General features: G+C 39.0%; 2 protein-coding genes across 4 annotated transcripts in view; both read right to left on the bottom strand.

Moving 5' to 3' along the window:
* Positions 1-1426: 1426 nt before the first annotated feature.
* On the bottom strand, positions 1427-9616 carry slc15a1a (solute carrier family 15 member 1a). Its single transcript, XM_085433928.1, has 23 exons — positions 9363-9616; positions 8723-8763; positions 8013-8100; positions 7610-7751; positions 7100-7219; positions 6897-6996; positions 5719-5809; positions 5490-5573; positions 5296-5378; positions 5094-5180; positions 4923-5012; positions 4790-4834; positions 4644-4676; positions 4463-4551; positions 3633-3714; positions 3406-3525; positions 3147-3290; positions 3019-3065; positions 2751-2858; positions 2542-2653; positions 2225-2362; positions 2028-2135; positions 1427-1916 (listed from the first exon to the last, which is right to left on the bottom strand). Exons 1-23 carry the CDS (start codon positions 9367-9369, stop codon positions 1686-1688), a joined length of 2190 nt encoding a protein of 729 aa, XP_085290054.1. The 5' UTR covers positions 9370-9616; the 3' UTR covers positions 1427-1685.
* A 75-nt stretch (positions 9617-9691) lies between these two features.
* Positions 9692-27540, bottom strand: part of LOC146690816 (dedicator of cytokinesis protein 9) — a 52529-nt gene continuing 34680 nt past the window's right edge. The window contains exons 23-55 of one of the 3 annotated variants that reach the window (XM_085433923.1): positions 27355-27444; positions 26250-26365; positions 25815-25884; positions 25582-25707; positions 25425-25496; positions 24639-24785; positions 24459-24542; positions 24213-24324; positions 22992-23170; positions 22773-22889; positions 22404-22515; positions 22184-22317; positions 21795-21959; positions 19778-19892; positions 19586-19652; positions 19436-19483; positions 18618-18754; positions 17706-17821; positions 17454-17591; positions 17167-17349; positions 16928-17041; positions 16552-16767; positions 16222-16279; positions 16012-16118; positions 15613-15735; positions 15382-15495; positions 14770-14799; positions 14080-14226; positions 13786-13996; positions 12979-13169; positions 12780-12880; positions 12299-12437; positions 9692-10848 (exon numbers count right to left, since the gene is read on the bottom strand). In XM_085433923.1, the coding sequence (XP_085290049.1) occupies positions 10723-10848; positions 12299-12437; positions 12780-12880; positions 12979-13169; positions 13786-13996; positions 14080-14226; positions 14770-14799; positions 15382-15495; positions 15613-15735; positions 16012-16118; positions 16222-16279; positions 16552-16767; positions 16928-17041; positions 17167-17349; positions 17454-17591; positions 17706-17821; positions 18618-18754; positions 19436-19483; positions 19586-19652; positions 19778-19892; positions 21795-21959; positions 22184-22317; positions 22404-22515; positions 22773-22889; positions 22992-23170; positions 24213-24324; positions 24459-24542; positions 24639-24785; positions 25425-25496; positions 25582-25707; positions 25815-25884; positions 26250-26365; positions 27355-27444 (4005 nt within the window). In that variant the 3' untranslated portion in view covers positions 9692-10722. Of the gene's footprint in view, positions 10849-12298; positions 12438-12779; positions 12881-12978; positions 13170-13785; positions 13997-14079; positions 14227-14769; positions 14800-15381; positions 15496-15612; positions 15736-16011; positions 16119-16221; positions 16280-16551; positions 16768-16927; positions 17042-17166; positions 17350-17453; positions 17592-17705; positions 17822-18617; positions 18755-19435; positions 19484-19585; positions 19653-19777; positions 19893-21794; positions 21960-22183; positions 22318-22403; positions 22516-22772; positions 22890-22991; positions 23171-23926; positions 23975-24212; positions 24325-24458; positions 24543-24638; positions 24786-25424; positions 25497-25581; positions 25708-25814; positions 25885-26249; positions 26366-27354; positions 27445-27540 lie in introns of all 3 variants that reach the window. The other 2 variants (XM_085433924.1, XM_085433922.1) reach the window with 2 other exon arrangements.

Raw genomic sequence — 27540 nt, 5'->3', positions numbered from 1 at the left:
TTTAATTATTTTTTAATTTGAGTGGGTGAAAATCTTTACAAATAAGTGTCAGTCGTTAAAATTGTCAAAGACATGTTTATAAAAGTCTGCTTTTTTTCCTTTTCTTTTTTAAATGACATCTATATTCTGTATATTTTTATGCATAAATATATACATTTAAGTCTCAAACTTAAATGTATATAATACGTGAATAATGTTATAATAAGTAAATAATGAGGGAAAAATTGCTTTTACTTCTTCTGCTTTATTACAGCATGAAGGTAAATACCAGCATTTTACACAAAATGCATGAAAAAACTGCACTTACCTAAATTTGCATTTAATAGCTCCTGCTACTAAACTTGATATTTAGTTATAAATGGTAATGTTTAATTAGCTTTCCTTATAGTAGCTACACTATTAAAATACTGCTTAATGTATGCATTTGAATATCCGTAACAATATTTGAATACTAATCTAATAAGGATAGCTTATTCTATACGCTTTCCTTTCCTGTGTTTGGGGATATTTTGTTGATAATAATTTCTATTTTTCTCCATAATCCACTTATAATTTAAATTCTCTAAGTTCTTTAAATTCATGTTTTCTCACTGTTTTTCTCCAGACAGTGGTTTCTTTCAGTGTGCTGCGACAGAGGTATGTGACGAAATTTCCAGAGAAAGGAAATTTTACACTATAAAACTGTTGGTCATTTGCAACACATCAATGTCAACAAACAAACAAACAAAGGCGTCATGCTGGTCTTATACTGGTATGAAACTCTTTCACTTGCAGTATGGCTCATGGGACTGGGGTGCTAAACCTGGCATGTGTCTCTCCACTATAAATGCAGTGTTTTATATTCCAATGATCTGTCTTACCTACTTAATAAGGGAAAAAAACTATCTACCTACTACCTTAGCTACCTGAAAATGTTATAACTTACTTACATGGAAGCTGTAAGGGAAAATTTATATTATACAAAACAAGTAGTAATACAGAAGCATGAGAAGTTTATGATTAGGTACCACAGTTATTTGACATCTGAACTAATTACACTCCAAAGTATGATTTCACCAACAGTGCATTAACTGAAAAACAAAAATAAACAGACATAAAAAAAACATTACATTGCAAACTTTATCATTTAGTTAGTAATAATTTTGTTGATCATTTTCTGATATTTGAACATTTTATGTTCACATGTGTGAGCTTGCCGGCATTTCACTGTAATTATTTAAACAAGCAGCAGATGATGTTTTGTTCAAATATTGAACATATTAGTAAAGGCAATAGTAAATTATACTCTTCCTAAAATAATATAAGATTTTCTGTCTCAATCACCAGTGCAATGGCAAGAATACTTCCACTGATAACACAGGTTTTTGCTGCGTGATATTGGTGCTTTTTGACTTGAAGACTGAATGAGAAACACATGGAAAGGATGAATGATTATGAATAATGATTATTTAATCATTTTTTCTCACAGCTTACACACGTATATATAAAAAAAGCAATTATATCCCATGACATATAATTGTTCTTACCTTATTCTCTTTTTAATTACTATTGTTTATATGAATGCCTCTGCCATAACAATATAAAATATTTCACAGACACACACAACACACACACTTTCCCCTGTACACTTTCTCTTATTCACTAATAATGCATTTTTTTAATGATCTGCTTTTATCTTAAAGTGTTCACATATTGGATTGTTTGTAACTGTCATCGTAGCGTTCAGCTGAGTCTCTCCTGACCATCTTGATCTCTGCCTTCTCACGCTTGTCTTTATCATCTTCATCTTCATCAACCTTTTTACTAAACTGGTCCTCAATTTCTGAAGGGTCAATATAAGTGTAGAAATACGCCATAGTGGAAAAGATGATGCACACTAAAACTAAGAGAGACGCAAAAAGGACGTACTCTGCCCACTGTAAAAGAAGAGGGGAGAGACAGGGGGACAAATACAATGTTAGCATTTTTGCACATGCATGGCTTCTGTATGTTTGATATGTATTTGATATGCTGCATTTTTTTCTTACTTTGTTGGGAAGTTTTGCAATCTCAGCCACAATCAGGACTATGAAGTTACCAATAGCAACTGTAAACAACCAGCCGGCTTGCAGCACCGCTTTCATGTTACTAGGTGCCTAAAGTCACAAAAAAGGGACCCAAAATGACAAAAGTCATGGAGAAAGAAACTATTTCATAGACTAATTGACTTGTCATTTAAATGTACCTGTGAGTAAGAGAACTCCAGACCAGTAACTGAAAACATCACTTCACCAGCAGTTATGAAGAAGTACTGTGGGATCTGCAGGGCCATGTGAACTGAGTTGGGTTCTATGTCCTCTACCACAGTAATAGAGTCCTGACACTAGAATAAATAGATGGAAATGTTTAATTTTTACACGTGAGAATCCCCAAGATAAAGCACAATAACACCAATATTTCCATTATTTGTCTGTTTGTTCATTTGGTGCTCTTTTCTCTTTTCTTTTCTTTCTTCTTTGGATGATCAAAATTCATGATATTAAAATCATTTGGAAGACTTACATCTGGTCCAAAGACAAAAGTGCTGGGTATGAAGAAAGTGTATGAACCTCCAAATCCAAAGTCCTTAATGTATTCGCATGACTGTGACCCACTCAACAAGGAGAATTTGGTCCTGATCATTAGAAAAGAAAATATTGCTAAGAAACTGTAGTACTGTTTGCATAAATTATTGCTGTGTTAGTTAGTTAAAGTAGAAACATAATTCTTACTCTCCATTCTTTATTGTGGAATAAGTGGAGTAATAAAATGGCTCAATTAGTCCCAAGTCCACTGCAGAAGTGGTCACGTTCACAGGCATGTTCATTCCATTTACAAATCTGAAATATTTACATAGTGAGCAACAGCATTAATAAAGTTACATCAGTGTATGCAGTTCCTATCATTTTCAATGATTTATTTAGCACATAAAGATTATGATTGTAACTAATATGATTTTCTGACTTGATAAAAGGTTAAAACAATTTTAATTTCACTTACCGGATTTCATTGTTACCTTGTCCTGGCTTGCAAGTCAAGTCCTGAGTCTGTGAAAATATAACATTGCATACTTAATAATTTAACAATTAAAAGTCCTCTTGTGTGTCTTTGAATTCATTATCGCTCACCAGAAGCCATTCATTACTAATAACTGAGGGAATAAGAAGAGTTTGTCTGGATTTCCTCTTCAAGAAGATGGCTTGTGTCATCCCAGGGCTGCCAACTGAAACAATGATTTGCTCTGTTTCAAATGTGAAGTATTTGTCACTGGCCTGGAAAACCGAGAAAGTGTTTAAGAAGGTCAAACAGTGGTAATATTTTGTACATAAACATATTTTCATGTCATTTTCAATTCGACCGTATAGTGTTATGAATAAGACGACATACCTGAGCTGCATTAAGAGTCAGCGACTCGTTGCCCGGCAGATTGACTGTGACTGCACTGCTGCCCATGTTAAGTAATTTCAACTGACTCTGGGAGGCAGATGGAAACACTGGCAATGTTTTCTGAAAAACAAGGAATAAGTGTTTGTTTTTCCAAAACTCAAAGAGTCAATAAAATGAAGTGAGTTAAAGTTTTGCTTATTTTACAACACATATCTTTTTCTACTCACATCAATTTCAACTTGGACCAAAGCAGCACAGACAAAAGCCATAGCAGCCAGAAACATCCCCACTGTCATTCTTTTTAGTGGTCTGTTGGATTAACATGAAGTTTTGTTACTAATTTGTGATTTTATATATTTAAAAAAAACAACGTTTATTTATGTGAAAAGAATAGTTTTCTTTTAAAGTCATCTAATATCTGAAAATTCAACATTAACATGAAAATTTGGGGTTTTATTTAGATTGTGTAGAAATAGAAACAGGTGTGCAAGCTCTTCCTTTCCCTGTCTTCCGTTTTTGTTGAAAAGCAACATGATTCATACAGCTCCTTAGGCTCAATATTAATGAAATTGCTGCTAACAGCGAGCTAGCTTAACACAGTCATTTTCAACATAGGAGTTTGAATCACATCTCAAAACAGCCTAAAAAGCATTTTAGCATTAGACCACTGTTAATAGACCAAAAGATTTTCTGGACAGAACACCTGACATTTCAGAAAGGTCAGTTATTATTCAGTGAGTCATGAATAAAACTACGGACATTTTTGTATTTGTAACATCTATAAAATCACAGGCTGTGTAGAAGTTATGGGGTAGCAGCGCTATGCTAACGTGGACCGACCACCTGCTAGCTTCCAGACGTGGAATTAACTGTAATTTCATCATCGACCATTTGATGAAAAATATTAAATGGACCTGATCTATAATGATGAACTTTGATAGCAGATCAAAACCGTAACAGTAAAGGTCTTTTAATAACCCTTTGAAGTTAATGTTATGGTGTTATGAAACATGTAAACCACAGATACTGAACGTAGTTCATTGTATTTCTCACTTACGTAAAGTTAAAGCCACATTTCTTAATCAGGGGGTAGATTACGCTGTCCATGATAGGTACCAGAGTCAGGATCAAGATGGGGTTGAAAATCTTTTAAAAAATATTACTGCATCGTTAGTATCCTCTTAAATAACATGTATTATGTCATTTTAAGTCAATACGATGAAGCTGCTTTAACTTACCTGCATTTGATCGGGCTGTATAACAAGTTTCCCCTGCAGACATAAGGACAATATTATAACATGAACACACTGTATTGGTCAATTATTATGATTACTTTTCGCTGCAATTTTTTATTTTATTTTTTATTTTTTGTTACCAAACTTACAAAGTATCCATTCATTGTGGTAGCTTGCAGCGTCCATCTGGATCCCTTTAAATTAGACCACAATTTTAATTTCCTCTTAGCAGCAAGTGATTTAAATGAAGTCCATTTAAATTAAAAACAAAATTTACTGTACCTTTTGGTCAAATAGGGTCCAGAACATTGGCAGTGGAATGTATAAAAAGAGGACTTTCAGCACCATTTTGATTTGAGCAATCAGGAGTTTCTACAAAACAGGCAGACTGAATGTAAACACAACAACATTATTCTTATAAGACATTAGAGAAATATATAAAATGAAACTTACATCATATTTTTCCTCTGCCCAGTCCATCCAGTGCTGTCTCCTGGGGTACTGATTGCTCCTGTGCCTGTAGCGGTTATTAATGGCAAACTGAGAGAAGAGCAAAGAGTGATACTGTTTTTAGAAACATTGATTTTTAGAGTTGTTACAATAGCATTTATGGCTGATCACATGAATGCAGAAAAGGCTTATATAAACGACTTACCCCAATACATTTACACACATCCAGCATTATGTTTCCCTCGGGTTCAGCTTTGTAGTACATACCACTCCCGACAATAAACACCACTGTTAAGGGAACATCACGGGCAAATCATTCGTTTCAGAATACAGTTTATTTACCCACCCTTTACTTTTTGCTTCATGTTTTGAATTAGTGCCCTAATAATTTAGACATACCGAGTGCAACCACCATTAATGCTGCGGGGACACCGAAAGCCAGGGAATAACATTTCTGCTGACTGTAGATGCCGCACTCCTGACCTGCAGATAGAGGCAAACAACTTTCATTCAACTACAACTTCAACTAAAAACAAGCACTTTTTCCTGCATGATTATTAGAATGTAATTGTTGTCATTCCTGCATGTTCATGGCACTTTAACTTGATATTTTACTTTAAATGCCTACCTCTCAGGATTGGAGTGATAATGGTGGACAGGAGACTCCCACCATTGATACAGAGGTAGAATACAGAGAAGAAAGTTCTCCTTTGCTTATCCTGCGTAGAAAGACAAGTCAGTAATGTGTTTTGCAAACAGTACAAATACTAAAGTGATAATTATCTATGTAAACCGCTGCCTTGTTGGTGTATGTCTTTGAAAAGGTGGTCGAGTTGTATTAAACTCATAATATAAATGGGTTACAGCATAAGCTTAGTATAGCTATATAAGTGGTAATTCTAGGCTTTTAAATATTAAATAACAACTATTAGTTAAACGCATGGTTCTCTAAAGGTTACATGGGTACAAGATTGAGGAAAATGAACAATTTGGTAACTATAGTAACTTAACCACCAATTTAAGATTGCACTCCTCTAACAACATCAAACACCTGTTTAGCCAAGAATATAGATCTCTACATTACTCACACTACACTTGGCTGTGTTATACTGGTGGTTCAATCCGGTGTGTCCCAGTTATAAAGCTTGAATACATTCACTTCCTAATTACTATCATTTCTAGCTTTTATATCACATCATGTATCATAAAATAGTTCACGTTTAATTTTAGATTTATTCCATATTTTGATGAACAGCACATTATACAGATGTGACATGCTTTTGTCTTTCCCTCAGATTTTTTTCTTATTTTTAAACTGTAATGTTCACAACCCAGAGACAAAGGTTTCTTGGACTTTACAGACAGATTTCCTAGACCCCTTCTTCAGGAGCCACACATGTAGTACTGCTACCCATCGTTAACCACCATCACCTCAAATTTGACATAATACTCATAATTCCCATCAGCCACATCTTTAATTTGTGTTTGGCTTGAATGTAGAAATGTTAGCATGCTAACAGGTGAAATAAGAAACATAGTAATAGGTATACCTGTTCGTCAGTTTTAGAATTGTCATCGTGAGAAAGTGAGTGATGACTTTGCAATTTATCTGAGCTCATTTTTATTATCACAGAATTTGATAATGGAGAGTTGCATAGAAACCAGGGGGAACAAGGGGATATATTACATGCAATAAAATACTTGAACTATGGATGCTGAAATTACACGTTCAACCACATGCCAGAGGTTAAACATTAGAAGAAGACTCAGCCAAAGAAAGTATTTTGAGAAAGTTAACAGTCTAACCTGGTGCTCACTAAATTGGTCTCCACCAAAAGCAGCCACACAGGGTTTAATGCCACCAGTGCCCAGAGCAATGAGGAAGAGACCCACCATGGACAACGCACTGAATGTGAGGAAGAAGAAATGAATGAGCGCGGTGCATTGTAGAAATATATGATGGAAACTGTGACTCAGTAATTTAAAACTTCAGAAGAAAAGATACCCACACATGAAAGGTCATGTTGTCTGGTGTCCCATCTCTGTTTGAGTCGGTAATGTCATGAACTGCACTGACAGCCATCGCAACCTGTCCAATTGTATAGACAATGGACAAGTAGACGATAGTCCTGAGTGAGGAAGATTGAAAAAGAGCAGTGAGAAAGTACACGTGTACGTTCCTTAAGTAAAGGCTCCACTCGTCTTTACAAATGAACATTCAGAATTAAATTATGAGCATTTTATTCATTAGAAGACTAATACAAATTTTGTACTATTATGTGTAAAAGTATTCAGTTAAATGCCCTTTGTCTGTCGTATTATTACACAGTTATCAGTATCTGCGAATATGTTTCTAATCAGTTCAGTAGAATTGAAGTTACCTTGGTGCAAAAAGAGGATGATCGGGTAAGCGCTGTAGCTATACTTATTTAGATTCTGCCACAATAATAAGGCTACAAGAAATAATAGGATGATAAATGTCTTCATGCATTAAAGAGGAACATGATCTTGTGACTCACTTGAACTTTCCCAGCCAGGAGTCAGCCACAATGGCCCCAAGGATAGGGGTCAAGTAGCAGAGAGCCACAAAAGTGTGGTAGATGGATGTGGCCAAGTCTTCATCCCACTGCAAGAAGTACTTAAAGTACAACACCAACACAGCTGTGGACAGGCAGGGAAAAGAGGCCTTCTTATTTAATTATTAAATGTACATTATTTATGGCATAGGTTTTGATGTTGCCTTAAATTATGCTAATAAGGACCGTTGTAGTTCACGCAATAGTGTCATCCTCCAAAACAATCAAATAAAGGGTTGGTTTAAGCACAAAAATCAGAGGGTTAAGTAGGCTACTTAGTAATTCAAGTGTCCGTGTTCACTGTCATGGCTACATTATTCATGGTTCCTGGATGAAATGTTCTCACCTCGCATTCCATAGTAGGAGAACCTTTCGCAGAACTCATTCACAACAATGAAGAAGATACTGAGTGGGTAGCCACACACATCTTTGCTCTGGTGGGTGGTGAAAAAGTAAAAGGATGAACACCACACCAAAATAAAAGCGTACAAAACGAAAACTAAAACAAAAACAATACTTGGACCTGCATAAAGCTGAATCGACGGTGTTGAGGAGTACCCAGAGAGTTTGTGGAATCAGTATAATTATTCTAGCCAACTGTTTGCAACTGGTTAACAGTAGTTACTGCTAGGCACTACTAGGTAGCTTAATTTGAATATCTTAGCACAATTTACTAATAGATTTGAATGTATCGCTGCAAAATAAATAAGAAGAAATTTGCTGATAAAATCAATATAGTAGAATAAAAAACACAATGATTGCTGATAAACACTGAAATGCTTAAAGTACAAGACAAACTTGTCAAAATGTAGCGCTTAATTACATAAATATAGAAGAAGAATGAATAGCAAAGTACAGCATATGCAACGTAGAAGCATAAATAACTTTAGTGCTGAACTGAGGTTTTTACAGAGGTACTAACATTTAGTTAATAAAAATATATCTTTATAGCTTTATTGGCATTTATTGCAGCAATAATACAGAGTTGGTGTATAAAGTGCTGACGTCTCCTTTGTTCTTATGTAGCTGTATAAAAAACCCAAAACTGTACTTTACCTTTCCTTTACCTTTCCCTCGTTTCTTGGGATCTTCTTTGTCTATGCAAAAATGAATGTAATTCTTATTATGATTAAAAAGCAGAAATAAAAGACTAATATGCAGGCCTACCAACTTCCTCAGTGTTATATAAAAAAAGCATTTATCTGTCAATGATTCATTGTGTGCAGTAAACAAGAGAGCGATAGATATGTAGATAGATAATTTATTGGTCCCACAAAGAATATTGTTGTGTTACAGTAGCAGGATAAAGAATAAAAAATAGTACAGTCTATTAAAAAAAACAGTGCAGTTAACAAAAAAGGTGTTACTGGCACCTGGTAACGGTGATAGAAAAAAACAAACAAAGAAAAGAAAAACTGTAAAAATAAGACTGAAACTGTGTAAGACAGTAGTGCAAATTGCATTAATAAATAAATCTGAGATCCTAATATGTTTGGGATCTTTGTCCTGACAGGTGCATTCACCTGTTAAACTCCAGAACTCTTCATTCTGTAAGTTTTTAAGTTAAGAACATGGAACTTGTTTTCTTTCTGTTAACTTCTCCCTCTTTGCACATTTTCATGTTGTGCAGCAGAATATTTGTGTTCTGTGAATTAAAATGAAAGAGTACATAATAATGCATTTCTTTTAGTCTTACCTGCCATGATGTGAAGCTATCACCTGCTTTCTGCTATAGCATAAAATCCCTTTAAGCTTCCTGCAGGGAGCAGATCATTTATCTTTCTCTGTTCACTAGTGGGAGTGGGAATGTTTCCTGTGATATTGCTTTTTATTAACCCTTGATCAGCTTTTCACACTGCCGACTGTATTATTTTTATGATGGGTGGGAACATGAGATATGGGAGCTAGGGAGTCAGCAATGATCTCTGAGAATAATAAGGTTTATTTCCCACTTATTTCACAAGTGAGCCAAGTGCGAGAATACCACAAAATGAAGTAAAACAAATAAGGACCTATGGATGCAAATGCAGAGAAATGAGTGTATTTTATTTAAAAGCATTAGGGAACGTCTTTGTTTACAGCAGAACAGTGACTTGTGTTAAATAAAGTTAAAAAAAAAAAAAAACATTTCTGCCCAAATAAAAGACAATTTCTGGAACATAAAATGATAAAATTTTCATATTACTTGCACAGTAGGCGTCCTTTCCCAACACCTCATCACTTTGGCTAGAAGGTGAACGTAATCTTTACAGTGTATGAGCCGCACACAGCATGATACTTTGCAAATATTGCACACACTCCTTGTTTTATATACACATTAATACACAACTTTGAATATACCTTTTTGTATGCAATGGCTTTAAATACTTTAAAACTCTCCCATTCTAAGACATCAAAGTGATTTAAGGTTGAATGCTAATGTTACATCGTAGCAGGCCCTTATTCCAAAATTGCATTTTTCTAGAAATATACCTTCATGTACAGGGAGAGGAGCACTGATGTATGCAGCATATACCATTAATCAAGACATCAATACAGTCGCTTATAAAAGTGAAATATTGTCCATAAAAAACATTGTGAAACATTATCAAAATAAACAAAAATGGACTGTTGGGAGAGTGTAGGCGTAATGTAGTGACATGCATATTAAAAAAAATCCCAACAGGAATGTTTTTAAAGAAAACACTGCTCAGTCTTTTCAGGTAGAAACACGTAAAGACAAGACAGGTTATGTCTTATCAAGCATCACGTCATCATAAAGGAGGAACAAAGTCCGTGTCCTGTCATCTCTGCTGCAAAGAGTCTCATCTTTGTCTTCCCCCCACCTCCATCACACAGCCACCATGCTCCCTTATCCATGTTAAACAGGTCCAGTGCCTTGCTCATATTGGTCTTCGGTGGCCAGACAGAAAATAGAAAAATGAGACTTGTCTGTTTTTCCCATCAGTTTCTCTCTAGGCTGAGAAGCAGGATTAAGTTCTGGAGTGATAATATGGCATCACTGGCATGCCTGCGTTGGCAGGCTTAGGCAGCTCTGAGTTTCACCCAGGCTGACATCAAACCACAGAGGATGAGCTGGGAATGCCCTGGATGGTGGCACTGGTTGGTGTGCCACTGATGGCATTAAAGATGTGAAGCGAGTCTGGGAGAACGCTTTTCATGCCATCCTCCACTGGAATGATCTGGAAAGAAAAGAGTGTGTAGGGAAGAACAGACAGTCTTAGCAAACAGTTACTGCAAGTGAATCTTAATTTTAACATTGCTCTAGTTAGCTTTCTTGCTAAAAGTTGATGAGGACACTGATACTACTCTCATGTATATATGCAAAAATATGACGCTACAGATGGAACACAGCTAGCTTAGCTAGGCAAACAGACTCGAAAAAAGAGGAAACAGCAACTTCTGTCTAAATAGTAACAAAAACTGTCAGTTAGCACTTCTAATTAACTAATTAACATGTCAGGCTATTAGTTGGCTTTGAACAGAGCCAGGCAAACAGTTTTTCCTCCCTTTTGAGGTTTTGTCTCGGGTTAAGCTAACTAGCTTGCTGTAGCTGTATATTAACCAAGCATATAAAGACATATAAAGCTAATTTAAAGCAAAGGTATTAATCAGGAAGCTTAACACATACATGAGACCAAAAACAGCTAGGTAAAAACAATCAATCCACAAAACACGCACACACAAAAAAATCTGAAAGCAGAAGAAAAATTTGTGCATGTATGTATGTATGTACATAAACAAATAATGTAAATTGATGTTACATAGCACACACATTCTGAATCTGATCCACAAACATACTGTTAATTCACACTCAAATACATGTAATGTACACACATATATGTACATGCATATACACGGTACATACTGTGTATGCGTGCAAGACAATAACTCGGCAAGCCAAAACAGAAAAAAAAAGCCAATATGTGATTGTTGGTGTAGCCAGACGCTGGAACAAGTATATTTAGAACAGGAATGTTTTATGTTTTGATTTTGGAAATTGCTGCAATAGAGTTGAAATACTTGAATGTTAATGGCTTCAGTCTTTGCAAAGGGCACTTTTTGCAATTTCCTGGTGAGCTGACTAAAATAATATTTTATGTGTGGCTAATTTCAGATTTATTGCAGGGATGTAAAGATAAGTCAGTGGCCTGATGAGATAACTGTGTCTCAATCTATCTAGTGTTTTTAAGGTCCTCTAGCTTTACCAGCTTAAAAAATTCTAATGATATTATTAAGAAACATTTGGCTAATTAGAATTGAGAACAAGGACTTATTAATGTTTGAGTCTGTTTTATAGTCTAAAATGTAATGTGTACACCAATTCCACCTCAAGCCACTTTGTACCATCAATCCTTAAGTTGCACAGACATCTGACGGAACCAACAATTAACGGTCTTTATTGCACACGTATTTGTCTTTCATTACCATCATATCTGCTCATGTCAGCACAAAGAGAGAACAGAGAGTGATGTTATCAAAGAGCCCATTATCACTTAATCAATCATATAAGAAATGACACACTGTCTACCTGCCAAAACCCTAATTCAGAGTCAGATTACAGGTATAGCATTAGCAACGCTCAATGTAATTACACTATTACTTGGGCTGAGCAACAGCTAATGTACTTACTTGTTCGTGCATGATGATGGACAGCTCTCTGGCTAGTTCTCTGTAGTTGGCCTTCATCTCATCGTGGTACTCCTGCTGGTCTTCTTTGATCAGTCGTTCATTAATGCCCAAACCGTGGCCACACGCATCCACAAAATGCCTGATCGCAAAAACAGTGTTAAAATGTGCTAAAGGGAGATCTGAACAATCTTTGCACAGAAACACACACAGTCATGTTTTCATATCTTTGTGAGGACATCTAATTGACATAATGCTTTGCCCTAGCTGCTTACCCTAACCCCAACCATCAAAAATGAAGTCTAACCTTAACCCTAAACCTAACCATAACCTAATTGTAACCCTGACACTAAAACCACATTGAGCCTCAGAAATGCCTTCAAACTTCTGGGGACGGGAACTGTGTCCCCATAAGGGCTGCTGGTCCCCACAAAGATATGCAAACGTGGTACTCACACCCTCACGTAAGTCAGCGACAGCTCACCTGAAGACCTCTTTCAACTGTTTGACCTTGTTATCAGGATATTTCTTGGCACATGTATCATCGAGAAAAGCTCTGGCATACGCAAGAGGTCCTGCATTTACCTGAGGGCGGATGTGATAGATTTTTTTTTTTTGTGAGTATTGTATGTCAGGTTTGTATTGTGTTGCTTTTACGTTTCACAGAACTTAAAAGCAGGCACCTGGACGCTGATGCTGCCCTGCAGTTTGAGCTGCAGACGGATCATGTCCACCTCGCTGGAGGAGCACAGCTGTTTGATCTCAGCCACCTTCTTGCTCATCTCGTCGATGGCAACCTCGATGGGGCTCAGATCAGTATGGTGTTGATACATCACCGCGATCCGTTTCTTTACATACGGAAAGCAATGAGTGGCTGGAGGAGAGAAAACACAATGAGGTTAGTGGTGAATAGCGAATACCGGTAGACAGATTTTCTTAGTTTTGCAGCTCAGGATCTGTACAGCCTGTGAAAGCCGCCACATAATAAAGATAAGAAGACGTGCTTGAACTTTTGAATCTTTTGCACTATAAATGAATAAAACCAGATTAGGATTACGAAATGTCCATGAAAAAAAAAAACAGCTGACATGTTCAAAATCTAATCAAGATCTTCATTCATCCACAGTGACTAAAATAAATGGAAAAAATTACGTGTGTAATGAACAGTTCAAGGCAGACTTGCTCTGTTGTGCTGCCCAAAAAAACCACAACCCACTCCCCCCAAAATAGGAGGAGGCAGCCAATAATTAGAGAGAGAAAAAAGTATCTAACATTTAGGATATAAAGAGATTAAGTAGACTTTAATCAGAAAGAGCAGTTGAAGTCTGATAATGGGTTTATCCTGTATTTATCAGATCACTGTATTTTGAAAACACTGATGTTTATCCAGGCAAGAGACATCTAACAAGACACAACCTGAAGACTGAAAGTCAGCGCTGTTTGACTGAATCCATGTTCCACTACAACATAAATATAAGCTGGGTATTTACTGGTAAGTATAGTCCTGCGTTTGCACTGCTCCTCCACACCGCCTTGCTTTTTGCCCGAAATGGTGAAAGGCATCTCGAAAACAAATCGACGGATGTTGTGGCTCTTTTCAAAGTCCGTTTTCCTGTCGACCAGCTCCTTCTCCTCCAGGTATGGAGTCACATGTGTCACTTGGATGTATGCGTACTTTGAGTCCAGGTCCTTGGGGTTGATCTGCAGAGAATGCATGAGTTTTAAAACTGTATCAGCCTGAGCAAAATAACTAAAAATAAACGATAAATTAACAAAAGTCTCACCCGCCCAGAGTCCTGAATCATCTTCACATTCTCCTGACCAAACTTATCAGAGTATAACTTGAGGAGCCGCTGAGAAATCTCTGAAAGAGGCGTGAATTTGGGTTCTTTGTAGATATACTCCTTCCCATCTTCATCTTCAAAGAAGCCCTAAAAAAATAAAAGAGGAAAAAACCCATATAAGATACTTTCAAATTGTCAGACTAAATGAAAACGCAGCGTTTATCTAATAGATAATACCACATCAAACCATTCATGGGTTGTGAGTGGGAGTCATTTCAGTCAAGACATTTTTTTTAAAGATATGAGAATTTGGCCGACTCCAAACTATCCACAACCGTCTATTAAACATTTAAGAACAGAGACCAAAACTACAAAAAAGCCAGTCTTAGGTCGTTGATGTGAGACACGTCAAAGGACTGACATAGGTACATGAATTTCACACAGTCAGTGCATGTTAGTTATTTGTCTTGAATGTAAATGGGAATGGGAATGCCAGTGAGATTTATTAGCCCTTCAGCTGTTTCCTGCAAAGATTAGGATAGCACTAAAGCTGGAAAATACGAGGAATTAAAGGGCTGGAAGATAAGCAATGCACGTGAAACAGCACTGACTGCATTAGCAAAGGAGCACAACACAGCCTAAAACGTCACTACAGTTCCAACTGAAAGGTTGGCTTTCATATTGATTTACCTCAGCCTCTGAGTCAGTAAACTGGTACTGCTACAGGGGTGTGGACAACACACGCACATACACATAAAAACAAATGAAATTACTGTTATACCAGAAACCTATACTGTGAAGAAATTTAATGGCATCGATTTCTAAAAACATCTCAAAGATAGAAGCAACCACACCCAACAAATTAATTAATAAACCTTAAAATAACAGTCATTACTAAAACTTAGCAAACTAAAGCATAAACACTTGATGAGTAAATGAGTGCCATGCAAAACAGTCTCCCAAACGGAAGCAGCAGCGCTGACTGCCTGCTACTGTAGCTCGAAGCAACAAACTATGGCTGAGAAGTGCAATGAATTGAAGCAACACCAAAGTCACACACAGACTCAGGCTGCTCACAAGGGCTCACGGGGTCTACTGCATAACTTACCGCTGCCTTCGAAGAGGATTAAAAAGAAGCAGAGAGGTGTATTAGAGCGGGTCTGAAAACACCACAGCACGTGGTCATGCTCGTCAGCATAATAATCGTAACTGAAAACCCCCCCCAAAACAAAACTTAACCTCCTCAGCAGCTGCCGTGCTTCAGACATCAAGTGTGAATGAGTCTAAGCTAGTTGAACTCACCTGGCCAAAGAAAGCCACTCTGAAGTACGTGCCCAGCATCCTCTTCCCAGTATGCATGACCTCCGTCACCTTGCTGTACGCTCGATGCAGCGTGTCATACAGGTGAGCCAGTTTCTGTGTAGAGTCAGTGAACTTGATCAGGATTTAAAGATGCTTATGCTGCACGCTTAGCCTGAATCGAACAGAACTGTTGCGGGGGGGGATAAAACACCCGACAAATAGAGTTTGTACCTCAAAGTCCCTCCGCTTCTCATAAATGGGGATAATGAGCTTGTAGATGTCAGAGATGAGCTCGTAACGCTCCGCTTTCCACAGCCCATCTGCGCACTCCTCCAGAAGCTCCATTAAGACGTCCTGAGGGATGAGCACAACAGAGATGGAGAGCTGCTGGTGTACAGTGCAAAAGAAACACAGCTCACAGCGTGTCAGCAGCTCATTTTATCACAATTAAAATGCACCAATTTTAAAGACATACTGAAAGAAAATAGTTGCCTTCTTTGATTTATTCTTTCTTATAAAAGAAAAATAGAAATAGTAACAGCTTTTGATGTGACTAAATCTGCTTTCCTCCAGCAAATGCGATTTCATTTTATTTTATTTTTTCATTTTTAGCACAAATGATCAAAGTACTTCATTAAAGTGGACGTCTTGCATTCCGACGTCCTCCATCATTGCGGCTTCTTCGTCGATGTTTGGAGTCACAACACGAAACGCCGAGCAGCCCTGCTTGAACATGCCTGGAAACACCGAAAGATCAGGCATTATTATTCTTTTTTTAAATCAACAGGGCTGCTATCTAATAAGCAGGAGAAACATTTCCATCACAGAATACCGAAGTACCTTTTCTTCGCAGGTATTCTGCCACGAGTGCTGCAACGTGAACATAGCACATGGCTGCCTGCAAACGGCAAAAACAAGTCAGGTCAGATAAGCGTGGGTAGATAAAAGCTCTGATTATGCTGCAAATTGGTATCGCTCGAAAAAGCAGCACATAGTAAACAGGGCAGTTTGCAGCACTTGATGGTGGGCCTCGCTGCACGCCACACTGGCACTGGTGCTTTGATACAAAGTAAATACAGTCTCTATCTGATGTTTAAGATTGTTGGGCCCAACATCAGACACAGAAATCAAAAGCAGGACCATTCAGCCACACAGACTTTCACCACAAACCTCAGACAGGTCTCCATTCTTCACATGGATTCGGGCCATGCTGTCAAGCCAGGTCTTGCGCAGCTCAGGTGTGCTGGCATAAGACTTTGCGAGACTGTACTGCAGGTCCACCAGCATCTCTGGATCTCTCTCATGCTCCTTCATCTGCGCTGTGGCCATCAACACTGTTCTGATGCGTTTAGTCAGGTCTTTCACATCCGATGGGAAAGCTGTGTTCTGTTGAAGATGACGCACTAATGTGAGCTAAATCATCGTTAGCTTCCTTTAGGAAAACTTGATTCTAACTGGTTTATTTTATTCATTAAGCTCAGGCATAGTTTTCAAATGGCCTCTTTAAGTGGAACCAGGATGAACCTGTTGCACGTGTGTTCCTCACCTTGATAGTTTTATCACTGTTAGCACAGTTGTTGATTATTGACAGAGACTGCTGGAAGCGAGTACTTCCTATACCAATGACATCTGCTATCAGCTGACTGACAGCAATCACAACCTAAAGAAAAAGAAAGGTCAACAGTTCAAAAGAGGAATGAAAATGCTTGTGGTCTCTAGAATCCCAGAAAATTTGGCTTAAGGCAGGTAGATATTAAAGTTTTACTGTGGCGACAACTCTCTCACCTGTAAATGTGTCCGGACGAAGGACTTGCGACCAGTGTAGTCAAAGTTGCTCTTCATGAGAAAATAGAGCAGATGGGCTGCGTCGCTGCGAATGGAGCTCAGCTTGGAGTTGCAACATTTCAAAATCTCATAGCAGAAAGCAGCACACATGTCTGCACGCCCTTCAAAAAACGTGCACGGGAACTAAGGGGTCAAGAAGACAAAAATCAGTCAGTGGCTTACGTGGTCCTCTCATGGGTTAACAAAAGGAGAAAAATTATTAAATAAGGCGCGTAAGTCCTTCATACCTTGTAAATGAAGGTGCGCAGTGAAGTGAAGACCTGCTTGAGGGCCGTTTCTGACTGATTGATCCGCAGGAAGCAGAGGTGGACATCAAACACCTTCTTCATCAGTGGACTGTGGCCGTGATCAGCACACAACTGTGTCTGTGGCATAAGAGAGGATCATCGGATTTAAAAAATAAGCCCTTATTTCACAATAATGGGGCAGAACAAGGTTAATTAAGTAAATACACAAAATACAGTGAATTTGTTTGGTACCTTAAAACTCATGATGAAGATGCTGAGTGTGTCCAGGACGGTCAGGCAGACTTCAGTGGCAATGTTGGTCTCCAGCAGTGACTGATTTAACACGTCAGCATCCGAGTGACTGTAGGCTACAAAGACAAGAAAAGGCTGTAGTTCTTTCAATCACCACCAGTACACTCAATGTAAAACCTCTCCTTTGTTATATATGGTCATGTCTCTCAAAAACGTAGCGTTAGAGGCAAAGCCGCTGCATGAAAGTTTGAGTTTCATTCCAAACTGAGGCCAAAATTATCTGACAAACGAAAGCATTTCATGGAAAAATTGTCACAAGCTGGCGAGGCATTTTTTTCTTTATAAACTACAGCGATGATTTTATTTGATTGCATGAAGTTCAAATGAAGTTTGGAAATTTTGGAATAAAACCCTTCATAATTCACGAGGACTGCTTTCGCAAAGCGAAATGTAAAAATGTAGAGTTGAGAGCAGAAGATGAGCTGGTAAAGGGATGAGGAGGTTTTGAAAGCTGATGTTCTGTTAAAACAGGCATGCTCTTAAATCAACCAAATCAACATAGCCAGTATAGCAAACGTCCTAACATCCTGGTACATTCTTACCATGGTCTACAGATATGCCAAGAACACTTGAAATCTTTCTTACACTGAAAACACAAAGAAACTTATTATTAAATAATGCCATTTAACAAGATCACCGCCTAACAGTGGACGGCTGCACAGCTTCCTCCCCAGTTTCTTTGAATTTACTGATGCACACATGTTTTCTAAAGGCTTTTCCTGCTGGGATGTAGTATGATGGAGAAGAAGAGGATGCTGATGTTGAAAGAGAGGCATGAGGAGGACGAGGGCCATGTGATGGAGAGTGTTTGATGAGAAGTACAGTATGAGGGGAGGGGGGGGGGGCACTTACTGTGGTTAAATGTGTATGAGTTATCCAGGCTGCTGAGCTGCTGTAAGCGGGCATGCATCATTCCCGCCCTGTTACGGGAGACAGGAAGAGTCTGAGACTTCCGCTCATGTGCAACAGGTCCTGCCCCATCCTGGTTCCTGATGAGGAAACAGGATGAGTTAATGAAGCTGCAGGTTACGGTAAATAATACATAGATTTTACAACTAACACTCGAACGCCCTGGGAGCGATTTGAATTTATGAGATTTTAAAGGCGAAAGTAAAGCTGTGAGTGCATGTTTGCCATGCAGTTTAAAGCTGAGAATAATCAAAGTGGTATTGACAGCATTTATTGGTTTAAGCTGAAGCCATGCATGTAAGAATGCGAGAGGCGATGAACTTAAAGCGTCGGATGTGTCACAGCACTGCAACTTTTTTTCTTTTAATGGTGAGAAGTTATCATGCAATTGCTCTCAGTTTCACCTTCAGGCTTACCCAAGCAGGAGAGGGCAGGAGCCAGGTTTTATTTCATTATGTTAAACTTGCCAGCGTTTCAGTGGACAGAGACAGAAACAGTGGTGGGGGGTTAGACAGAGTGAATACATAAAGCCTTCTGGGAGTCGCGGCGAGTTCCCAACTGTGATTCAAGTACAGTGCGTGTACTCTGATCAAATCAAATTAAAATAACAGTACAGTCAGACTCTTCAATAGTAAGCAACATGATGGCTTACAGACAACAAACAGCTGGATACTCATAAACTGCATAAAACCTAAAAGTTGCGTTGATTTGTCTTCTCATGATAAACAAGTGCTGAGAAGTATGGGTGACAGCAACATTACCTTGCAATGTATCTCTTTCCCATGTATCTGAACTGATGGAGGCACACTCTGAGAAATGGAAAGTGGGTATAAAAAATTAAAAAAACTCAGTTGCTATGTGTTTTTCTGCAATGCGTGTAATAGCTGGTTATTCTCTATAAGATGTCTTACTCGACTAAAGTGAAGAAGTCCATCAGGTCAGAAGATGATGCCTTGTTCCAGTATGTGAACAGAGCATCTAAAAGAGACAGAGATGGACACTGTGGAGACTTCTTTTGGGTTTGTTTTTTTTTTTTTTAAACGTAGTGTAAACAATTAAGTAAAGCTGGAAGAGCAGGAGCTGTCGCAGAGATGAGAGTTTACCTTCAGACATGCTTTTGAGCACATGTAAGAAACACATGAGGAGGCTCTTGATCTCTGCCTGGTCCAGTTTATCACATCGCAACAGCGGGCTTCCCAGGGTCGAGGCAGGTTGGTTCTGCAGGACAAACGGGACAATCAGGCATGGATAGAAAAATACATAATCCTACCAGTGTGTTGGCTCCAAGTAAGATTTGAAAAACTAATCAGGTTATTTGAGACTTACCACAGCAATGCCATAAAATCTGTCGCCTTATTTGATAGCATCAGTGCATTTTCATGATATTTTTGACCATTTGATAAACAGCAATCAATAATACAAGCATAGCACAACGACTGAATATAACGCTGAGGATTTTCTTGTTTGGCTCTGGCTTAAAACTTTTTTTTATGTAGGAACAACCGTGTGATGTGGGCTCTAAGCATTTGGATAATGATACTATTCCCCAGTCTTTCCCCACAACAGTGGATTTTAAATTAAACAATCAAGATGTGACTAAAGTCCAGATTTTCAGCTTTAATTCAAGGGGTTTAACAAAAGTATTGCATTAACCGTTTAGAAATTGCAGCACACATAAATCCCCATTTCAGAGGCTCAACATTACTTTAGCAAACTAGAATAGCTAAAAAAAATGTTTCTAATACTGCAAAATATTTGGTATCCAGTGATTGTCTTTAGTCTAGAACCCTGTGAAATCACCAAATGCTGTATTTCCTCCTTTGAGATGCTCTGTCAGGCTCGTATCACCACCTTCAGTTGCTGCTTCAGTTTTGTCTTTGGTAACTGAAAAAGCATGCTCTGCTGAAATTGTTATGGCCACTGAAGAATATGCAATTTCTTTGCCATAATAGACTTTAAGGTTGGTTTTCCAGTATGCTTTGGGTCAATGTCCTTTTACACTGTAAAGTGCTGCATGATCAGTTTTGGGCAGAGAATGAAACCTAATACTGAGCGTTCCAGTGAGGGAATGCCACGCTACCAAATACAAGTTAAACACGCCAGGTCTTTTATCTGCTTACTTTGCCATGGAATAGTGAGGAAATAGACCTCACCTTGTCCAATTGCTTATTCCTAAACAGTAATGCAATACTTTCCTTAAATCCTCTGAATAAAACTGAAACCTGCACTCTAATCATATCTTGATTGTTTCATTTCAAACTCACTTTTTGAGATTTACAAAGGCAAAACTACAAAAACTGTATTATTGTCCAAATACTTAAGAGGTTTTCAGAAGGTCAGAGAACTACACTGCAGTGAAATGATTCATCCAGATGTTGCAGGGATTTGTTCCCCCAGCTGAGGCACACGGCAGGGAAAAAAAACAAAACCCAAGCAGCGAAGCAGCAGCTTTACCGCAGCAAGAAGTTGGCTATATACCAAGCACGTTCCTTTGCCAGCAGTTAGTCTAGACCATGAAACTAGCTGGGGATGACTTCATGGAAAGCATGATGCTGTTGCTTTGGATTTTTAAAGGGTGTTTTGCAGACTGGAGAACTTTAAGGCTAAAATTAGGTTGGAAAGGCTGATGTGAACTTCAAAGTCTGGTACACTTTTGGGGCTTGAGCTATTCTTGAGTTGCTAATAGTTGTGTGTCTTCTTGCCCCCTCAGCAGGGAAATAAAGCAGCTGCTGCACACCAGAAACAAAAGCAGTTCCAACACTGGGTGAAACACGACAACAAAAATCCAGTCCTTTGTGTTTAAATCTTCTCAGATTTAGTTTGAGGCTGTTTATCAGAGAGAGACAAGAAATCACACAGCACGAATGAGAGGAAATCAAAAGCATGCATGCTTATCACCATCTGGAACAAGAAAAGCGCTAAACGCTCGTGAGGCCCTGAGGTAAAACACGTCTGCTTTACAGCAACAGAGAATAAACAGGACAAAGCCTGACAATCTCCTGGCAAAGTAAGGGCTTAGAGTTTAGGGCATCAACACACACACCTGCGCACACACACACTATCATTCCCAGATGGGACACTCCTAGGAGGGACTGTGTGGAGCAAGGAGGTGTTTTGTACTTGAAGTGAACTGCTGGACTGCAGGGCCCTCTCTGGCACACTGGGGACAGTGAGCAGGGAGAAGTCCATGGTGGCACGCTTGGAGTGCACGGAGAGCATGGACTCCTCAGTCTCCGTAAAGAATTGCAGGACATTGACAGAGTGTCTCCGTAGAAACTTCTCCGTCTGCCATGGCCAGCCATACAGTGAAGGTGAGGAGTTAATGGCACAAGTTAGCAAAGAGAGACTTTATGTGGCAGTTTTTCCCATAATAAGGGGACATCTGATGTGCCTGAAGTGCCATTTTGAATTGCATGTTAGACACATGCGTCAAAGAAAGGCTAAATTGGATTTCTAATACATATACATAAACATTTTCCGGGAATCTCAAAGCTCATTCTGTCAAATACCTTGTCAAGGGAACTGCCCTTGTCATTGTTCCTCTCAGGCAGGCTGTTCCCAGAATCAGTGCTGATGAGCGATCCACGAGAGTCGGCGTGGCGCACAGAGTTAATGTTGGGGGTGGACGCCGCATGAGGTGAAGCTGTAAAAAGGAATAAGAGTGAAATGTTACATAAAATAAACATAAAGTAACCTGAAAGGGAAAAAAAGGAATGTCTTATCATTTACCGGTGCCAGAGATGGCTCCAAAAACATCTTTGTGGAAGCCGGTGTCCAGAAAGGTGCTCGACCTCGGAGGTGTCATCAAAGTGTTGGTATGGAGAGAATCGTCTCTTCCATTCTGCAGGACAAATAAAGAGTTTAATGAATCAAACCCACATAAAACACTGTGTGTGTGTTTTTTTTAATGAAAGTTAACAACACGGACAGCTCTAAAATCTCTGATCAAAAGCACACACAATTATATTATATTTATTTGTTACATTTATTTTGTAGTATTATTGAGATATTTTTACATGCATTAAAATTTGGATCAAATGGACACAGCACATGGATAAATACATAATACTCAGAAAACACACTAGGTGGCTCCCTTACACTGGTGCAGTGGTTGACGGTGAACGGCGACACTTCCTTCACATTTAGCCTGTTGACGTTTTCTTGGAGCAGACCAAACAAGGGCAAGTACAGGGTGACTAACCTGGCCTGCTGGCTCTGAAAAACAAAATGAATAATTTAAAGAAATGTCTCAATATCACACACGTCTCACAAACACACTCATAAAGACAGGGACAGGGGTGTGAAAACACTGCTTACTTTTGAGGTGTAGCGATCGTCAAATGCATGCTTCATCATGAGGCTCTTCAGCACTTGGATGGCAATCTGACGAATCTCCCTGAACTCCTGCAGAGCTGCGCTGGCTTCCCTGAGCAGCAGTCCAACCAGGAAGTGATTCTTACAGAAGTCATCCGTCAGCGAGTAATCCAGCTGGAGGTCTGTGAGGATAAATGGGACGATAAGGAGACTAGGACTGACCGACAGGAGAAGTAGATGAAGAGTGTGAAAGGAGAAACCCAAAAAACTCACTTACCAATTTGACACAGAGACAGTAATCAGAAAAAAATGATCAACATTTAGAGAGTATAGCTACTGCAGCCAGCTTTAAAACTCATTATAGGCAGATGATTCTTATAAACATCATCAAACAGTCTAAAATGAGGAGAAAACAAAGGGAAAAGCTCAAACATTCATGTTTGACAGATTCACACTGTGGTTGAGCTGCACTTCCACATCAGCAAACGTCGCTGAGAAACGCGACTAAAGCTAGCGGCTGAACAACAGCAGGTTTCCAGCAGCATTTTAGACACGTAAAGAAAACCCAAACACATGACTTTATTCAGAAACCTTTTGCTTTTATCTTTTTAAAACCTGCATTTGAAGCACACAAGAATTAAAAAGATATCTGGTTTCTCAGGAACGATGGAAAATAGTTTACTCAGTATAGCCACAAACCCCCAAACCAGTTCAAGATAGAAACCCCCCCCAAAAAACAAACAAACTACAAGCACACCAAATCCCCCAAACCTGATGATGATGACAAGTAATAAACAGTCTAATCTGACAAGATCATAACCTGAAATCCCAGATGAACCAGCTTACAGGAAAGCTTAAAGAACTGACAGGTTCAGATTTTAGAGGAAATTTGAAACTAATAAACGATCGGCATTGAAGTCACGACACCTTCCACCTACCTACTGGAGTGTCACATGACTCCACAGTATTACATGGAGGTAATGAGGCTAATTGAGGAAAACACAAAACAAACACAGTGTACAGTGTACATTTTTTGAGCATTTATTTATTTAAAAAAAAACAAAAAAAACGCTGTATTTTATTGTATGTGTGCAGTATGTTCTGTGGGTACAAGTGCTTTATTTTGTAAAAAAGTTCATGAACTACTTTTGCGCTGCTGCCCTTCCACAGCAAAGCATTTTATATATGCAAACACTTTAGCAGTCATTATCACAACTTTCTCACCTTGAAATCTCAAAATCCGTCCCTTTCCAAACGGCATGGGCAGGTTTAAAGGGACGAAGTGCTCGTGGTTGCACACGACTCGCAGGAACTCAAACTTGAACTCAAACAGAGTCTGTATTGAGAATAAACCTCAATTAAGAATTATGGCTGATAATAAGGCTTTGCTTTATGACTTCAAGTTGAATAAATAAGTTGTTGTGCAATTTATTTCTATAAAGGCTGTTGCACGTTGTTTTGTCAGCCCACCTTTGGGTCTCCAGGCACAAAACAGTTGATATAGTTGTTGATCTGCTTGAACACAAAGCCTCTGTCCATCAGGTTGAAACAACGCTACAAAATAAAGAGAGCACAGTATATTAGTTACCATTTACCTAAACGAAAAGCACTTTGAAAGCCATCTGTGATAAAGTATCTCTGGTTTCTGACCTTGATGAAGACTGCCAAGCTGTGGTTGGCATTCCGGGCAGCATCTAGGTTGTCCTTGTATTTCTGCGTGATGTGTGGCATGATCATGTTGACCAAGGTCTCCACAGTGTGATGGAACGATGCAGAGAAGCGCTGGTTCCTGGACAGCTGGAGGGCACAGCAGGTAAGTTGTTACAAATGTTGTTATTCAGCATGAAACATCCCAAAGAACTCCCATGAAAAGATCAAAGGTTCAAAATGTGGGAATTGTGGTTTATTTGAGTCAATCTTACATCCTTCAACAGTAAATAAATACTCAGACTTTAACTTCAAATATGAATTCATCCTTGTTTTATCCTTGAAACAGAAATAATTTGCTATTAGAGCTAATGTAAAAATAGCTATGTAGCAGATAAATGGTTAAAATAGTAAGCTTACATTTACAGATGCATAAAATAGTTAAATGTCACAGAAATGGTAAGCTTATTTTTTTCAGCTCAAGCTTAAAATGATTTCTTTAATCCATGGATTGTGACAGTCCTACACATGAGAAGCAGCATTTTAAGGACATCATAGTGGTGGATGTTAAACACAGGGATGTGGTTGCCTATGGGGTTCGAACAAATGCCGCTAATTAAATTGCACAGCAGTGTGGGACAGACTGTGGATACATAAAACTTCCACTGTGGTGCTCCGGCTGTCCACAACACCCGGCATGCTGCAAACTACTGTGAAGAACCTAAAGTGTAATAAAGCGGGCATTAGCGGACACCTCGGAGTCAAGCGCACATGCTGCGGCGAACTTACCTTTACTTTACAGCTCTCAATCAAGTACTGAGCCATGGATTTGACTAAGGCTTCGAAGAAATACCAGGAGTACTGCACAACGGACAATTATCAGTTAGAGAACAGACGGCTATAATTAAAGACTGTGTAATCCTTTAAATAAGAACAAATGTGCTACCTTGAGCAGCTTGTTACTTGTGAGGAAGTCAGTGGAAGGCTTCAGGATTGCAGTCATGGCTTTAGCCAACTCCTCGTGCACCGTTCGGGTGGTGGAGGATGTGTATGGCTCAGTCTTGAAGACATACTGCATCAGAGACACGCAAAGACAGACATGTCAATTCATACGTGACTATATATAATTATGTAAAGGTCAAATACAACAGAAATATGGATCTGACATGTGAAATTTACCTTCACGTAAGATCTAAGGTAGTGCTCCAAACCTTCCTCGTGGCACTGCGCCACAACGTGAATCATGACTCTAACAGGACGAAAGGCAAAAGCTCAAGTGAGATAACAGTTTCTACGCTAAGATTCTGCTCTCACGACACTGGAAAATTAACTTCCATTCATGAATTCATTCATTTCTCTCTGATCACAGCAAGACAAAAGGGAAAAAAAAGGAATTTAGCAGTTATATTTCAGGCAAAAAGGGTGCAGGCAGATGCAACAGCTTATATGTGACTACCCCTCACACATAACACGATATCTAGCCGATGGCAAACTGAGCTGCTTTCTTTCAATATTTTTAGCATATATAATGATATATGACTGATATTTCAATAACAGTAAATTGCATGGAATTTAATTTGCTCTATAGAGATGAAGCACTTCATGGATTCTTGCCTGGTGACGTTGACTGCCACGTCTTCCTGGGTGGCACTGGTTAGCACCCTGAACAGCTGATTGAGGATGGTGGGCAGGAACTTGATCATCACGTGACTCTCCATGGCATGCAGACTCTGAGATTAAAGCATCACCACAGATGCTTACATGTTTACAAAGGATTTGTTCACAAACCTTTTGTGTAAAATGAGGGAAATAAATGTAAAAAAAAAACACGTTTAAAATGTGCATGAAAGGCTAATTGAGAAGACCTTCAGGGAAAGCTAATCTACTCACAACAGGAGTACACGTGTGGATAACACTGTGCTAATCATCCACACTGTATGCTTCAGCGCCTTGAACGTGGCTGAGAGCAGATACTGGTGCATCGGTGCCTGCGCACAGGAAACTAACACGAGCCTGCCAAGTAATTTGGCGGGTTGCCAGTCGGCACAGCTGACCTGCCGTTTGACCCTCTGGCTATTGTTTGTGTTCACTGCTCTGTTTATATTATAGCCCAAGAGATGCACTGGACCAAACGTGGCTCTCTGTGTCAACGTTCACCAGGGGAAAAGTAAAGCGAGTTTTCCCGTGGACTGACAGTTAGCGACGGAAAAGGCGATAACTGAGCTGCCAGTATCACAGAAAAATATGGAAAAGACATCATGCAAACTAGGAGAAGACCTCTGACAGATTTACTGGTATCAGCCCAGCCTCTGCAGTTAAACTCTGTATAAACGGGGAAATGGAACAAGCTGTGCACAAACTGTCCAGAAGGGTGCGATATTGGCAAGCCACAACACACGCGCACACAAAAAAAACAGAGATCACTAATCTGCATGTGATTCAGCACCAGCCCAGTGTGACTGTTGCGTTACAACCAAACAAAAATAAGCATTTCCTTCCAACAACAACAAGAGTATATGCCGAATAATAACAACCACTTTGCCTGTATAGCACTTTTCAAAACACAGAGTTACAAACTGCTTCACAGTTTGAATAAAAACTGTCTCAGTAGCTCTGATATATAAGCAGGGGCTTGTCTATTTAGCGCTTTAAATGTTAATAATAGGGTTCATGAATTCTAGTTAATTGGAACCCTTAAATTTTGCAGTGACTGATTTACCTTCAGGTATTTGACCAGCTCTCCTCCTGACGCCTGGGCGCCTGATGCAATGGTTTGACAGTAATGGAAAAAATTGTGCAAATGCTGATCCTGAAAGACAAAGCGAAACAAAACCTTTGTTGCTATGAAGAGCACAAACCGAGAACACAAAAGAAATAACACACTGGTAGGGTGCAGACGAAACAG

This window comes from Copadichromis virginalis, linkage group LG16 (assembly GCF_057382275.1).
Source record: "Copadichromis virginalis isolate Kocher_CV1m ecotype Utaka linkage group LG16, C_Virginalis_male_GT1.1, whole genome shotgun sequence".
NCBI lineage: Eukaryota > Metazoa > Chordata > Actinopteri > Cichliformes > Cichlidae > Copadichromis > Copadichromis virginalis.
The sequence above is the reverse complement of the archived record's forward strand: the minus strand, read 5'-3'. Positions and strand labels throughout refer to the sequence as shown.